We start from the raw sequence: 14,280 nt of genomic DNA on the forward strand, positions 1-14,280 counted from the left end.
AGGTGTAAACTTTCCAAATCCGGATGGAAATTACAGTACTGGGATCGGAGGGGCGTGCCCAGAGGGAAGGTACTGTCCTGAAGGAACCAGTCTCCCGGTTCCGTGTCCTATTGGAACCTACTCAGACCAGTCAGTGTAAAATCATGTAGAGCATGTTTTTTAGAAATCAGACATTTTATCTTACCACTATTCTTTGTATCTTCTTTTAGTCTTTACGTGACGGATGTCAGTGGCTGCAGCTCGTGTCCAGCGGGTCATTTCTGTGCTACTGAAGGCCTTAGTCAACCCTCGGGAAAATGTCAGACAGGTTTTTACTGCTCAGGGGGAGACTCGGCATCCACAGGTAACATAATTCAAAATTGATGCTTTCTTTTTCTGGTGGTAGCCTTCTGAAAGGAAGATAGTGTACTAAATCTGTCTCAACGCCTTCACTTTAAGGTTTTAATTATGGAACAATGTCATTAGAGTTAACTCTGGAAGAGCAGCAGCTGCACTTGTAACTCTAGATACGTCATTTTCCTTTAGTTTGAAATGGCTTGTTTTACCTATATCCTGCAAGCATATACCCTTCTACAATTTTTAAGGAGAGAACGTTATCATTTAAAGACGCTGTCAGGAATTTGAAAATGTGTTACTCTCTGCCGCCATCTCATGGCATAAAGTCATAATCACAGCCTCAGTCATATCAATCATGACATGCTTGAGTAAACTCTTCTTGTGTCATCTTTTTCTCGGTGTTTGGTTTGGCGTTTGGACTGTAGTTGAAACAGGCCTTTTTTACTTTTTTCATGTTCTTGCTAGACTGCGATAACAAGAATGAAGTCACTTTCCAACCTTTTCCCCCTCCCCCTTTCTTACTACTGTCTTGTGAGTCCTGGAACAGTGTTGGGTAAAGTAAGATACAATCAGACAGGCACAGTAGAAAGAAAACATCTCTTTGACTCACATTAACACATATTTAATAGAGGAAATATAACATTTTTAAGGACACCTCAAACAATGCACCCAACATTAAAAAAAAACATTCTGACTTAAATGACAACAGAAAATACATGAACGATCATATTCAATGCAATTTTTAAAATATTCATAGGTCAAGAAATTTGTTTTTATTTAAACTAACATTAGGATCACTTACAGGTAGCTAACATGGTTGTATGCCATCTTGCAGGGACCCATACAGGGACCCCCCTCAAAACCAAAAACCTTGTGAAAGAGTCTCTCTGAGACGCCATTGTTTTTGTTCATCCTTGTTCTTTGTAACACCCATTTTCTGTATTTTCGGTTGCACTACACAACGCAGCAATATCCAGTGTTCAAATAGTACACACTTTCCCTTTAAGATTACACTTATTTTATTATGTCATAGGTGTTAACACTTTTTAACCTGTAAAATCATTTTTAGTATAATATTGATTATTTTACCTATATTTTGCAAGAATTTTCAAGGAGGGAATGTTAGCATTTTTTTGCTACAATAAATTTAAAAAAATCACATACACAAGTAAACTGTCAACATCAAAATTTAGATTGAAAATCAACAGGTTGTTCCTATTTAAGTCTATTTAAGGCCTGGTTAAAAGTGATCGATTGGAGTGCACAGGTAGTCACTAGGTGGTGCTGGAGATTCTGCATCAATGCTGTTTGTATATTTTTTTAAATTCATCAGTGTATTGTGCTGTTATTATTATTATTATGTTTATTATTTTTTTTATTATTCTACTCTTATTGAATATTTCAGTTTTTGCAAATTACACCCTTAAAATATCTTTTTTTTTTTTTTTTACTTACTTACATCAGATATGAAACATAAGCTGAGGGGTGAAATTTCCCATAGATATGTTGAGCCATAAAGTGCAACTAAACATTAACAGTAACCGTTTTTAATTGTTTAATTGTTAATTGTTTCATGCAATCGGTTAAATATAAGTCAATTAACTATATCAATTAAAATTAAATATGAATAACTTAATATTCTTCTACTCAATATCAAATATGTGTAATCCATTGTATTTCTGAAATTAAAATTATTCTTATTCTTATTTTATTTTATTTTTCTAATTATTTGTATTTATTTATTTATTTTTCTGTAGTCATACACCAGCACGGTAGGTGGCATTCATTAGATGTTACTCAGCTTAACACACAATAAGAGGCTCCCTGAACTCACCTTGCAGTATATGAACCATCTCTTTTGCTATCCTTTAGCCACTTGAACAGTTCCATTTTTGATGCATAATGGTCAGTTTTGTATATTTCAAGAAAATGATAAACTTTCATATCTATACAATAGACTTTTTTAACTTATACTTTCATAAAAAAGTATGGCATGTTTTGTCTTACTCTGAGCTCTCGGTTCACTTACAAAACACACTATCAAGCTCATACTGATGACAATAATCATATTTTCAATAATAATTCACATCTACAACATTTTATTCAGAAGAGACAAGTAGAGACAAGTGTCCCAAAGAGGCTTAACAGAGGCAGATGCTGACAAAACGCAGGGCGACGGCAATGTGCGAGAGTGTTTGTTGACACTGATACATTAAATAATCAGGCTTTATCACAATATTCATCACAATAAGAGCTTAACAATCATGATGGCAGCAATTTGTCGCTTCTAATTGCTTTTCGTTCCCCAGGCTCAGAGGGGGGTCCCTGCCCAGTCGCTCATTACTGCCTAGAAGGCAGCACGGGGCCGGCACCGTGCCCAGCTGGATCCTATGCAAACCTCACAGGACGCTCGAGGTGCTCACCTTGCCCAGCTGGCTACTACTGTCCTGAGAAGACCAGCGACTTTGCCGGATTTCCGTGCCTGCCAGGGTTCTATTGCCCAGATGGTAGCCGCTAAAAATATATTTATACCTTATTAGAAACAGATTGAAAATTAATATAATTGTACCTCTTTCTACAAGCTTAATTCGTTCCAGGGTGGTGCTTGTAGCTCCAACTGCTTGTGTAAAGAGCACATTTTCCCAATATGAAATGATAAAGACTTAATTGGTTCCACTCACATCCTCCTAAAAGTGAACCCTAAATAGCTATAAAATACATCTCCCTGAACACTGAAAACACATGCGAGTGGTAATTAAAACGTAGGAAAATCCAGTAATAAGATAAAAAAAGATGGTAGTTACGAAATAACCGATACAACCGTAACCGTAACAAATTTAACTAATGTGTGTCGTGCCGTGAAGGAAAAGGGTGAGGGGTTGCCAACTGTCTTGTTGCCAAAGCTCCGATTAGCCGCCTCGACAATGGAGGCCAGAAACATGGTCCACTCAGACTTAATGTGCCCTGCCACCCTCGGGACGTTGCCGTAGGTGGAAGTTAAAACTCTTTCTGACAGGAGACTTTGCAAGACGTTCCCAACAGACCCTCACAATACGCTCGGGTCTTCCTGGTTATACAGGTATCATCCCACACCGTCAGAGCCAATTCACCACAACGTGGTGTTCAGTTGACAGCTCCACCCCTTTATTCACCCAAGTGTCCAAAACATATATGGCCTCAAGTCAAATGAAACGACTACAAGGTCAATCATTGAACTGCAGCCTAGGGTGTACTGTTGCCAGCACATATGAACAGTGTTGGTTATGGACAAGCCTTGATGGGCACAGAAGAATAGAATAGAATAGAATATATCTTTATTATCTTTTACTAACCCTTACAAAATGAGATGACTATATTGTGACAACGAAATTGGACGTGGCCCTCCAGTTACACATATAGACTGTACGAGATAAAAGATAAAAAAAAGATAAAAAGATCAAAATAATTTGGATATATATGAGCACAAAATATTTACACAAGAAAGTGTGGGCATGTAAAAGCAGAGGATTTTTACATTGGGTGTTTACTTACAGAAGTCCAATAATGAAACACCATTTGGGTAAAGATCAGGTGGATAACAGAAAAACGAGTTTGCATGTTCTCCCCGTCCTCCGGGCACTCTGGTTTTCCCCCACATTCCAAACAACTGCATGGCAGTTTAATTGGCCGGTCCAAATTGTCCCTAGGTGTGAATGAGCGAGCGAATTGTTTGTCCCATTGTGCCCTGCAACTGCCTGGCAACCAGTTCAGGGTGTGCCCTGCCCGCTGCCCGAAGATAGCTGGGATCGGCTCCAGGACCCCTGTGACCCTAGTGAGGATAAGCGGTATCATGTATAAAGTTAAAGCGGGGTGACAAGGCACCTGGGTGGTAAGCGCGCAGCCCCAAGGTGCGGGAGTTCAGGATTAAACTCCAGGCACTCCTATTTCCTCCCACATTCCAAAAACATGCATGTCTGGTTAATTAGCAGGTCCAAATTGTCTTTAGGTTTGAATGAGCGAGTGAATTGAATGTCTCTGTGTACCCTGTGACTGGTTAGCCACCAGTTTAGGGGATCCCCTGCCCACTGCACAAAGATGGTTGGCATGGGCTAGAGCACCCTCGTGACCCTAAGGACGATAACTAGCACAAAAGATGAATGGACGGAAAGTGACTTGCTTATCGTATTTGCCGACCCCTGGATTGGAGACACAATGTGCAGATTCAAAAATAAAACCAGTTTATGTCTTTATTTCCCTCTGAACACATTTTTAAAACAATGTGGCCTGCGACTGAAAGATTTCCTCACCCCTGCGTGATATTATTTTATTCTTATTTTTGTTATTAGACCATTTCTGAAACAAGCTAAACATCGCTCATTGTTAAAAAACTCACATATGCTGTCATTTGTATACACGTTTTAAAGTGCAACAATTAACTACATTCCTAAAACTAACTTTGATTTCCATTTGAGTGTTACTCGCAACCGCTTTAAGGCTTTGTTAACGTCCATAAAATGGATGGACCGTGAATGCCTCGCGGATGGTTCGGACGTGCGAAAAAGAAGAAATAAAACCCTTTTCCCCACCGGAATTGTGCTTCTAACTTATCCAAAGAAGAAAAAATCCTCCCATTGGCATACATCGGCTTCCAAAAATATATGTAGCCCTTTCCCTGCTAGCGTAAAAAGGCCTCCACCTAAAAAAAGAAAACCAATGGCGAACAATCTGACAGTTTTTATTCCTGTTCGGAATATGCTTCTTTAAACATACCTAAAAAGTGTTTTGGGTTGGTTGGATCCCTTGACCAGTAGGGTCGTATAGGCACCATTTCCTGTGGTGTGTTTTGGTCAAGTACAGCCTGGTGGCGCCCATCCCTCCATTAAAGAACAACCAAAATCTTGCTGTAAATCCAGGTAAGTAAAAGTTAAAGTAAAAAAAAGTAAAACAAGTTCCCAATTTACGACAACAATTTTGATTACTTACTTAATCTTTGAGAAAATATATTTTAATACAAATATCACATTAGAAAATATTTTGGCCTACTGTTAGATAATTTCCGAAATGTATTGTATGCATACTGCAGCGACAAGGCACGCCACTGAGTATCCGTGTCCTCGTGGCTACTACAACCCCGAGCCCATGACCCACAGTTTGGACAGCTGCCTACCTTGCCCCCCAGGATACTACTGTGAGAAGGAGAGACTGACAAATGCATCCGGAAAATGCGAAGCTGGTTAGTACGGGTAGTTTTTGTTGACAAGGTTTGGATCAATCAATCAATCAATCAATCAATCAATCAATCAATCAATCCATCCATCCATCCATCCATCCATCCATCCATCCATCCATCTATCTATCTATCTATCTATCTATCTATCTATCTATCTATCTATCTATCTATCTATCTATCTATCTATCTATCTATCTATCTATCTATCTATCTATCTATCTATCTATCTATCTATCTATCTATCTATCTGTCTGTCTGTCTGTCTGTCTGTCCGTCCGTCCGTCCGCCCGCCCGCCCGCCCGCCCGCCCGTCCGTCCGTCCGTCCGTCCGTCTGTCCGTCCGTCTGTCTGTCTGTCATTATCATCTACTTATTTGTTTTTTTTTACTACTTTGAAAATTAAACTAAACTTAAAAAAATAGTCACCATGCTTATGAGTGTAAAATACTAACAATTCAGAGTAAAATGTTCTTAATAAATGTGCCACACTTCAGTATCCATGCTTTCTTATAGTATTTAAAACGACTTCATGAGGGTTAACAATTTAAAGACTATAAAAAAGTGCTGGGATTTAATAGAAAATAATGTTTTACCTTTTTTTTCAAAAGCATGTTTTACCTCAAAAAATTCTGCAGCAAAAATGTCCTTGGCTCACAAAGGTTTTTTCGCTTTACACATACCAACAGTGTTTCCTTGACACGGGCATGTTTACGTCATAGACTCATTCAAAACAACTCACTTGCTGACAACCAACATTTTAGAGAGTCTCAGCAGCCTCAAATCAAAATGTGTCATATTTATTGCATCGTCACCTCGCTCTACATCTTCTGTCCTTATTCCACTTCCCTCCGATTGTTTCTTACGTATTATTTATTATGCTTTCTAAATGCATATGTTCCCCAGGTTGGTTTTGCGTCTCAGCAGCTTGGGACCCGCAACCTTTTGACCTGGATAATTATACCAACACCAACTGCCTGTGCCCAGCCACAGCCACAGGGGGACGCTGTCAGCCGGGTTTCTACTGCCCGGCAGGGAGCTCGGAGCCTCTTCCTTGTCCCCCTGGAGCCTTTTGTAATCTTTCAGGTAATTACATTGTGATAAACACTATCTTTCAATTATTCACAAAAATACACACTTGTGTGTCTCTTCTCCCTAGTGTCAGAAATATTGGATTTATTAGAATCTGTGAAGATATGCAAATTTTCTGTTTGATCAACAGGTTTGGCTTCTCCGATGGGTCCTTGTTCTCCAGGTTATTATTGCGAAGGAGGAGCCACTGAAGCCAAGCCAACAGATGGGAAGACAGGGAACATCTGTCCAAGTGGGACATATTGTGGTAAGCCCAGCTTTAACTGCCTTGTAAGAAGTTTTGCTAATTGCCAATGAACAATTTAAATGAGCTTGTCAGGGGCTCTTTAGGTAAATGCACACTGTGCACTATTTAGCACATACTGAAAAACTACGTCATTCGTTAAAATACACAATACTGATTTGAATAATGAGGAAAAAAAAAAAAAATCTGAACCAGGGGCTATTTTAGGGTTAGAGTTTTGGATATGCTGAGCTTCTGAGTGGTCACTTTTTTCTTTATTTCACCTAAAGTGATCTTGAATCATTCATTACTGTTTAGAAGTGTGACTTCCCATTTGTGAACATCACATTACACTTTGTAATTAGCAGAATTACTATTACCACGCCATGCCCAGTTTTGACTCATTCATTTCTATTAGAGTACATATTCCCTGGGCACATGAAAGGTCCCCGGTTTGAGATCGGGTGGAAATATGTGTTGGCTTGGAGAGGGATGGGTGCCACCATGCTGTACTTCCGCATAGTTGATTTAAAAAAAATGCATGTTTGGTTGCAATTGTATGTGTTTTTTTCTTATTATTCAAAACAATATTGTTAATATTTTAATGAATTAGGTCTGGTTTAGCACTAGAAGAAGTTAAATAATACACACTATCCTTTTAAAATTGATTTCCTAAATCTAGTCTATATTCACCCTGCAGTGGAAGGCTCCGGGGAACCTCTTTTTTGTCCTGCTGGTACGTTTTCTCCAGTATCGGGCCTGACTAGCAAGTCAGACTGTCAACCGTGCACAGCAGGGTTCTACTGCAGCACTCCAGGCCTGAGTACCCCAACCGGGCCCTGTGATCAAGGTCTGTTTCTTGGCATAATGATGAGTTAGTGGTCAACTACTAAAACAGCTGCTTTGTTTAAGGGCATGAACTTGTTTACACAAATCATAGGCTAATTCTAAAATATTTTGGGGTAGAAGTAGTCAGGAATTTAAAGACAGGTTTCTTATGCCTTAACCACCTTAGTCATTGAAACGCCACTTCCTGTGGCCGTTTTCTCTGCTCCCCAGCATAAAACAGATTTTCATGGTTACCAAGAGCAGGAGAAAAGCTCGATCCAGTGTCCGAAATTTTGAGTAGGCCTGTTTTGTGCAAATTCTGTGCCATTACCAATCCATTCATCCAACTTTGGGGTTCTATAATAGCTACTATATAGGCCCTATATAGATGCGTAAATAGACACATATGTAATATAACTGGCATAGGATATCATACCTTTCTCAGTGTCTTTACATATATGATCATTAATTATTGACAATTCTGGGAACATATTTTCAATTATATATGTAAATTTCCCAGTGTCCTTTTTTGAGGAAGATGCTTTTGTACTTGACTGAGCCTATTTTGTCCAACACCAAATAACAACCTTATAATAAAAAATAATAACATAGTAACAACATAATTACACATTTTTAATAGAAATTGCTTTATGTACGGTAGGATGCGTAACTGGAATAAAAAAACAATAATTAGCAATAATGTTTATCCATATACATAATCAGTTCATAGGAATGAATCAGAATTCATCTCATAATAATAATAATAACCTACAACCCATTTTAGGAAGACATTTGAGTTGTTGGCTGAGCATATTTTAACTTGTGACCCAATAATAACAAAAGGTAATAGCATGATGATAAAATAGTAACAACAGTGTAATGACACATTAACAGTTGCTATTTCAAAAATTCACATAAAACTGGGAGCTCTTCATATGAATGATTAACTCTTAGTTTCAAAAAAGTTGATGACCCTAATTCATAGTATTTAAAATAAATGTTTGCCACTACATTGCCATTTTATTCAGAAAATTCCTTTCCTCTATACCAGGGATGTCAAACTCAATTTTGTTCTGGGGCTGGATCCAGACCTTCTGTTCTGGATCAGCAAAATAATGTCAACTTCAAATATGTATCTTTTTTTTCCAATATTATTCTTATCATTCCACCTGCATTAGTAACCTATCCTGCATACTGTAATCACATATGACAAGGCATCTTCTCTAAACATTTATTAAAAAACAATGGGGAAAGGATATTTTTATGTTTGGCATTTCTATGTATAACCAGACTTTTTTTAACAGTTGAGTGAAAGCACACCTGAAACAACTCACCCCGCTATCCAAGTTCAACACCGCTGTTGAGCGGCCTAAGAGTGCATTTTGATTTTCATTTATTTGGAAAAAAAATCCCAACTTTTGATACAAATGACTCAGAGACCCGTTACTTTTTTGACACACTCAGAAAGTCATTGGGGGCTGGATTGGCATAGCTCTATTAGCATTTCTTTAGGGAGGGAGTATTGTGGTTGTTATTTATTGGTTTTGATATGAATATCAGTTTGGAATGTCCATCCATATTTTTTATACTGAGCAGGAATCAGGAGCACATTCCAGCTGCTCGACTTGTGTCACAGAAAATATTGCTTAAAACTTATAAGGGTCAGCCTCGTTATTCTAATCAAACCTTTCGATTTAGGGCAACAAGCATCATTGTTGTCTTCTTCACAGGTTATTGGTGTCCCCCTGGTCAAAGTGTTTCAAACACTCTGCCATGCCCACCTGGTCATGTGTGCCTCCAAGGTAGTACATCTCCAGAACCATGCCCATCTGGAACATACCAGAACAGAGAGAGGCAAGCTATCTGCATTCCATGTGAGGCAGGTAGGCATCCTTTAAAAATATTTTATTCATGAAAATGTCACAACATGATGCACACGCTGACATTAATTCAATTATTTAAGGAAATTCCTGTCAGTGTTTACTGAATATTCACATCTGAATAAAGATGACTTTAATGTACGCGCATGGTTTTCACAAGGTTACTTCTGCGATCCGGCTAGCGGCTCCTTGCCGCGGATCTGCCCGAAAGGACATTATTGCCCTGCAGGCACGAACATGTCGGAGGAGCAACCTTGCCCCGTGGGCTCCTTCAACCCGAAAGAGCGCGCCAGCAGCCTTTCAGCTTGCGTGCCATGTCCTAGTGGACACTACTGTCCTTCCACAGGACTTTCGGAGCCAGCAGGTTTGATAAGGAAACTTTGATTTAATTGCTGTTATATGCTTGCATTAGTTGTGATGTTCTTTTAGGACCGTGCCTTGCTGGTTTTTGGTGCAAAAGCGAGGCATCCTCGCCGACACCGTTGGATGGATTTTCCGGTACAAAATGTCCACTTGGTCATTACTGTCCAGCAGGTACTTGATTATGACTTGAATAAGGAAAGTCTTCTTTTACATCCGGGTTGTGAGATGTGGACAACAAGCACAAGAGCTGAGATGAGCCATTTATTCAAAGTTTTATTACCAAAAAATAGTCCGGGCTCAAATGAGCTACATCAGAGGTGTCAAACTCATTTTCCCCAAGGGCTACATCCGCATAATTTCTCAGGGCCCGGTGTAACTAACAAATGTCATTGAATGACATGCAATTCTAAATTAACTGCTCTTTCGCGCAAACTCTAAAATAACATGATGTGTTACTTTTGAAGCCATTACCTTATTCTCAGCCAGGAACCTTAGTTAAAATACATTTTAGGCGTACATAGCCATCAACGGCACTGGATAGGAAAGAAAAATGATTGGAAAAAAGTCATTTATTTTCCCCATCTCAAAGCAGCAGTAACACTGACTATGTGTTTCTTATGTACACACCAGGCGGGCAAAAGTATAGGGATTTTCTTCATATGAATTTAGGATTACCCTAAATTTTGGGATGCCAGGAATGGACCACATACATTACAGTTGCATTAAAACAAATGTCACCTCACATATACAATATGTAATAAACTAAATATATCAAGGTCATGAATAAGGAAGGCCTTTTTCTTTCTATGCATCTTTGTTTACATCTCAGTTGTGAGATGGATAAAACAAGCGCTGGACCTGAGATGAGCAGTTTCTTCTAAGTTTTATTACAATGAAATATTCCGGGCTCAAATGAGCTGAAGGACAATAGCTTGTAAGATTCACAAGTGGCCTGGCTAAATGGTTGACAATTACTTTTATACTGGGAGGGGGGACCATTAAAAAGAAAGACCTTTTTTCTTCCTTTGCGTATTTGTTTACATGATGGTTGTAAATGTGGTAAAATAAGCGCTGGAGCTTAGATGATCAGCTTCTTTGAAGTTTTACTACAACAGAATATTCCAGGCACAAATAAAATGATCTGCATTTATATAGCGCTTTTCAAGTCAATGACTTTCCAAAGCGCTTTACAATGTGCTCCACATTTCCCAATAGCGGCCTTGTATTGCAGCCATTTAAAACTCTAACCTGCTTATTGGGGATATTAGGGGTTCAGTGTCTTACCCAAGGACACTTCGACATGTAACACGGACGAACCGGGATTCGAACTGGGATCCCTTGATCCCAAGACGAGTGCTCTACCTCCTGAGCTACTGCCGCCCCAAATGAGCTACTTGACAATGGATTATAGGATTTACAAGGGCCCCGTCAAAATAACTAATGATTACTTTTATACTGGGAGGGTGGGCTATGTATATTTGGTTACATAGTTACATCTCTGTGTTTGGTTACATATGGGCTGTGAGGCTAGTAAAACACGAGCTGTAGCAGAAATGAGCAGTTTCCAAGAAGGTTGTATTATAAAAGAATATTACCGGCACAAATGAGCTAAAGGAAAATAACTTGTAGAACTCAAGGCCTTTTCTCATAACATCACTTGAAACAATGTAGGGACTGAACAACAAATGAATGAATGGCTATATCAAGAAGTCAAGTTATAATGTCAAAACGTAAATAATTACACTTACTCACCCGATTAATCGTGAAGTGCATAACTACAACTAAATGAGCGAAGGAGTTATACATTACTCAAATAATAAACAGTTCATACAGTATATTGAGCACTCATACAATCATGACTATTTGTGCAGTGACACGTTTCAATATTCCACGGAAATAAAAAGCGATGTGTTGTAATGAGCAGAGGCACAGCTTTGCATTAGATTTCGGGCCTCTATTTTTCCTTACAAATCGCATATATTACACCACTAAGACCGTGAACGAAGACCACCCCTTACCAAATTGTTGCTGGGTTGAAATCAATTTTTGAGTACCAGTAAATAAATATTGACAAAAAGAAGAAAACGAGAAGAGAATAATACATACATTTGGTGAGAGTAGTGTAATCATAATAAAGAAAAGATAATTATGGCTGTCTGTGTCACTGTGTGCAAAATATAAGAAAATGAAGCCCAGTTGTTGCTTGTTATCGGATAAAATATGTTTTTGGTTTCCTGTATTTGTTATTTAGAACTTTAATAGCAGGCAACAGTAATTAATAAATCCTTCTTTAATAATTTGTTAAACTCCTGTTCATGTGTTGCAATATTTGCACTGTAGAGATAGCTTGTTATTATTCTTAAAATATTCTCAGTTAAAATTTGAAACTTCACTTTTTTTTTTGTATTATTTTGACAGAAAAATTGTCTCACTTTTAAAGACATAATCTTGAGACATAATTTGTCTTTTGGTTTTATTTTGAAAGAAATAATTCCAAAATGGTAAAATAGTTTTTTTACATGTTGGGAAAATTAGCTCCTGGTTTTTTAATGTTTAAATTATGACATAATGTTTTCATTGTAGCCTAAATTTATGGTATAAATTTGTCCTTTTCAAAAGTGGAATCATTTTTTGTCGGAAATTAGAATGTAGAAAATATATTGGTAACTTTTTTTTGTTTGAATTTAGATTGTTTTGTTGTCCTCTATTTTAGTATACTTTTTTAAAATTTTGTAAAATAATGCAAATATTGAGGAATATTATCAGCCATTTTAAAGTTGTTTTTTTTAACGGGGATGAAGTCCGGAAGTATCACACCGCTACATTTGCATTTCACCTATGCTCGTTTCCTGACTACTTTAGTCAAAAACATGCCAAAATTGTCGAATGTCAAAGTTCTATGATAATTTATACACAAGAGCACAAATATACACACACAGACACACTCATGCCCAAAAAATGGAACAATTACGCTATGAGAAATCATCACGGATTAAATACAGTACACAAAGAAAAAAAAAAACCTGATTGTCATAGTTTAAAACAGTAAATCCACTTTTGTGAAGGTTGTTTTTGCAAAAAAACAAAGGACGTTGGGTCAAATTAACCCAAGTATTGGATTGTTCAATTTTTGACCCGAACAAAATGAGCAAATCAAAGAATGATATGATTGGTAAATTTCTTTTAGCACACCGGACCAGTGGTCGAGAAATATCAAGCTAATGTGAGCAAATGCATGCAGTACGCATTTAACATTCTGCCCCGTTGTTGACAAAGGCCACTTTTGTTTTATTCATACTAATTACAAGCTGGTGGCCTAAAGGATTTTCTGACTGCTCGAAACTTTCATCACGACTTTCTTCAGATTAATATGTTTACTCGAAGGCAAGGCACTGACCCTTTCTGTTTTTTTGCCCTCTACAACTGATTGTGGCATTAAAACGTTCTTTATTTAGTCCAGTGTTTTTCAACCACTCTGCAGGAGCACACTCGTGTGCACTGAGACCTTGTCTAGTCTGCTTCAGGAAATTTCCCAATTTTATCTTTGCAAACAAGCATCCATTTGATTATCTTTTATGTCTGTGATCTGCTGAATAAATGTCATATTCATCCTTTTCAGTAGGTGGCAGCAGAAAACCTTTGTTTTCATGTTTCAAATATTCAAATTGTCTACTTATGAGATAGCACAGTTTATTTAAGAAATTATTTTGTTTGATTAAGCTATTTAAGATTCTGGTGCAAAAGGTATATGGTAAATCAAATTAAGTAATAATCCTGCATATTATTTTGTTCGTTTTATTCATATTTTACAATTTTGCAAAAACAACTAAAACATATTCCAGCCCTTTAAGACTTATTGCAATTAAGAGATTTACAATTAAATGTTACTTGACTTGTATGATCCACTGGCAAAAAATATTGGCTTTTTTTTTTTTTAATAATAGAATAGTCAAGTCAAGTCAAGTCATTTTTATTTGTATAGCCCTTAATCACAATTAGTCTCTAAGGGCTTCACAAGTTATTACATATAAGAAGATTAGGTTACTCGTATGCTATAGAGTAGAAGTGAGTTTTAAGCCTAGATTTAAACATTTCCACCGAGGTTGCAGATCGGATATCAGGGGGAAGAGCATTCCACAACACCGGTGCCCGGATGGAGAACGCTCTCGAACCAGCGGAACACTTCTTGGCTCTTGGGATCACCAGGAGACCGGCGCTCTCGGAACGAAGGCTTCGGGCCGGGACATAAGGGCAGATCAGATCTGAAAGATACGAGGGGGAAAGTCCATGTATGATTTTGTATAGTAGTAGGAGAACCTTAAAATCGCATCTTAGGCTAACAGGGAGCCAATGC

The 14,280-nt window shown here is 38.0% G+C and overlaps 1 protein-coding gene across 1 annotated transcript in view; it reads left to right on the forward strand.

The window, feature by feature from the left end:
* Positions 1 to 14,280, forward strand: part of LOC148357910 (uncharacterized) — a 149,155-nt gene that overhangs the window by 24,665 nt on the left and 110,210 nt on the right. Inside the window, 10 exon segments of the mRNA XM_088345819.1 lie at positions 3 to 129; positions 210 to 343; positions 2,646 to 2,843; positions 5,399 to 5,548; positions 6,447 to 6,626; positions 6,763 to 6,879; positions 7,556 to 7,705; positions 9,414 to 9,566; positions 9,724 to 9,927; positions 9,993 to 10,097. Of these exon segments, the coding sequence (XP_088201945.1) occupies positions 3 to 129; positions 210 to 343; positions 2,646 to 2,843; positions 5,399 to 5,548; positions 6,447 to 6,626; positions 6,763 to 6,879; positions 7,556 to 7,705; positions 9,414 to 9,566; positions 9,724 to 9,927; positions 9,993 to 10,097 (1,518 nt within the window).

Source organism: Urocampus carinirostris, chromosome 10, assembly GCF_059441175.1.
Source record: "Urocampus carinirostris isolate Australia breed hairy pipefish chromosome 10, RoL_Ucar_1.0, whole genome shotgun sequence".
NCBI lineage: Eukaryota > Metazoa > Chordata > Actinopteri > Syngnathiformes > Syngnathidae > Urocampus > Urocampus carinirostris.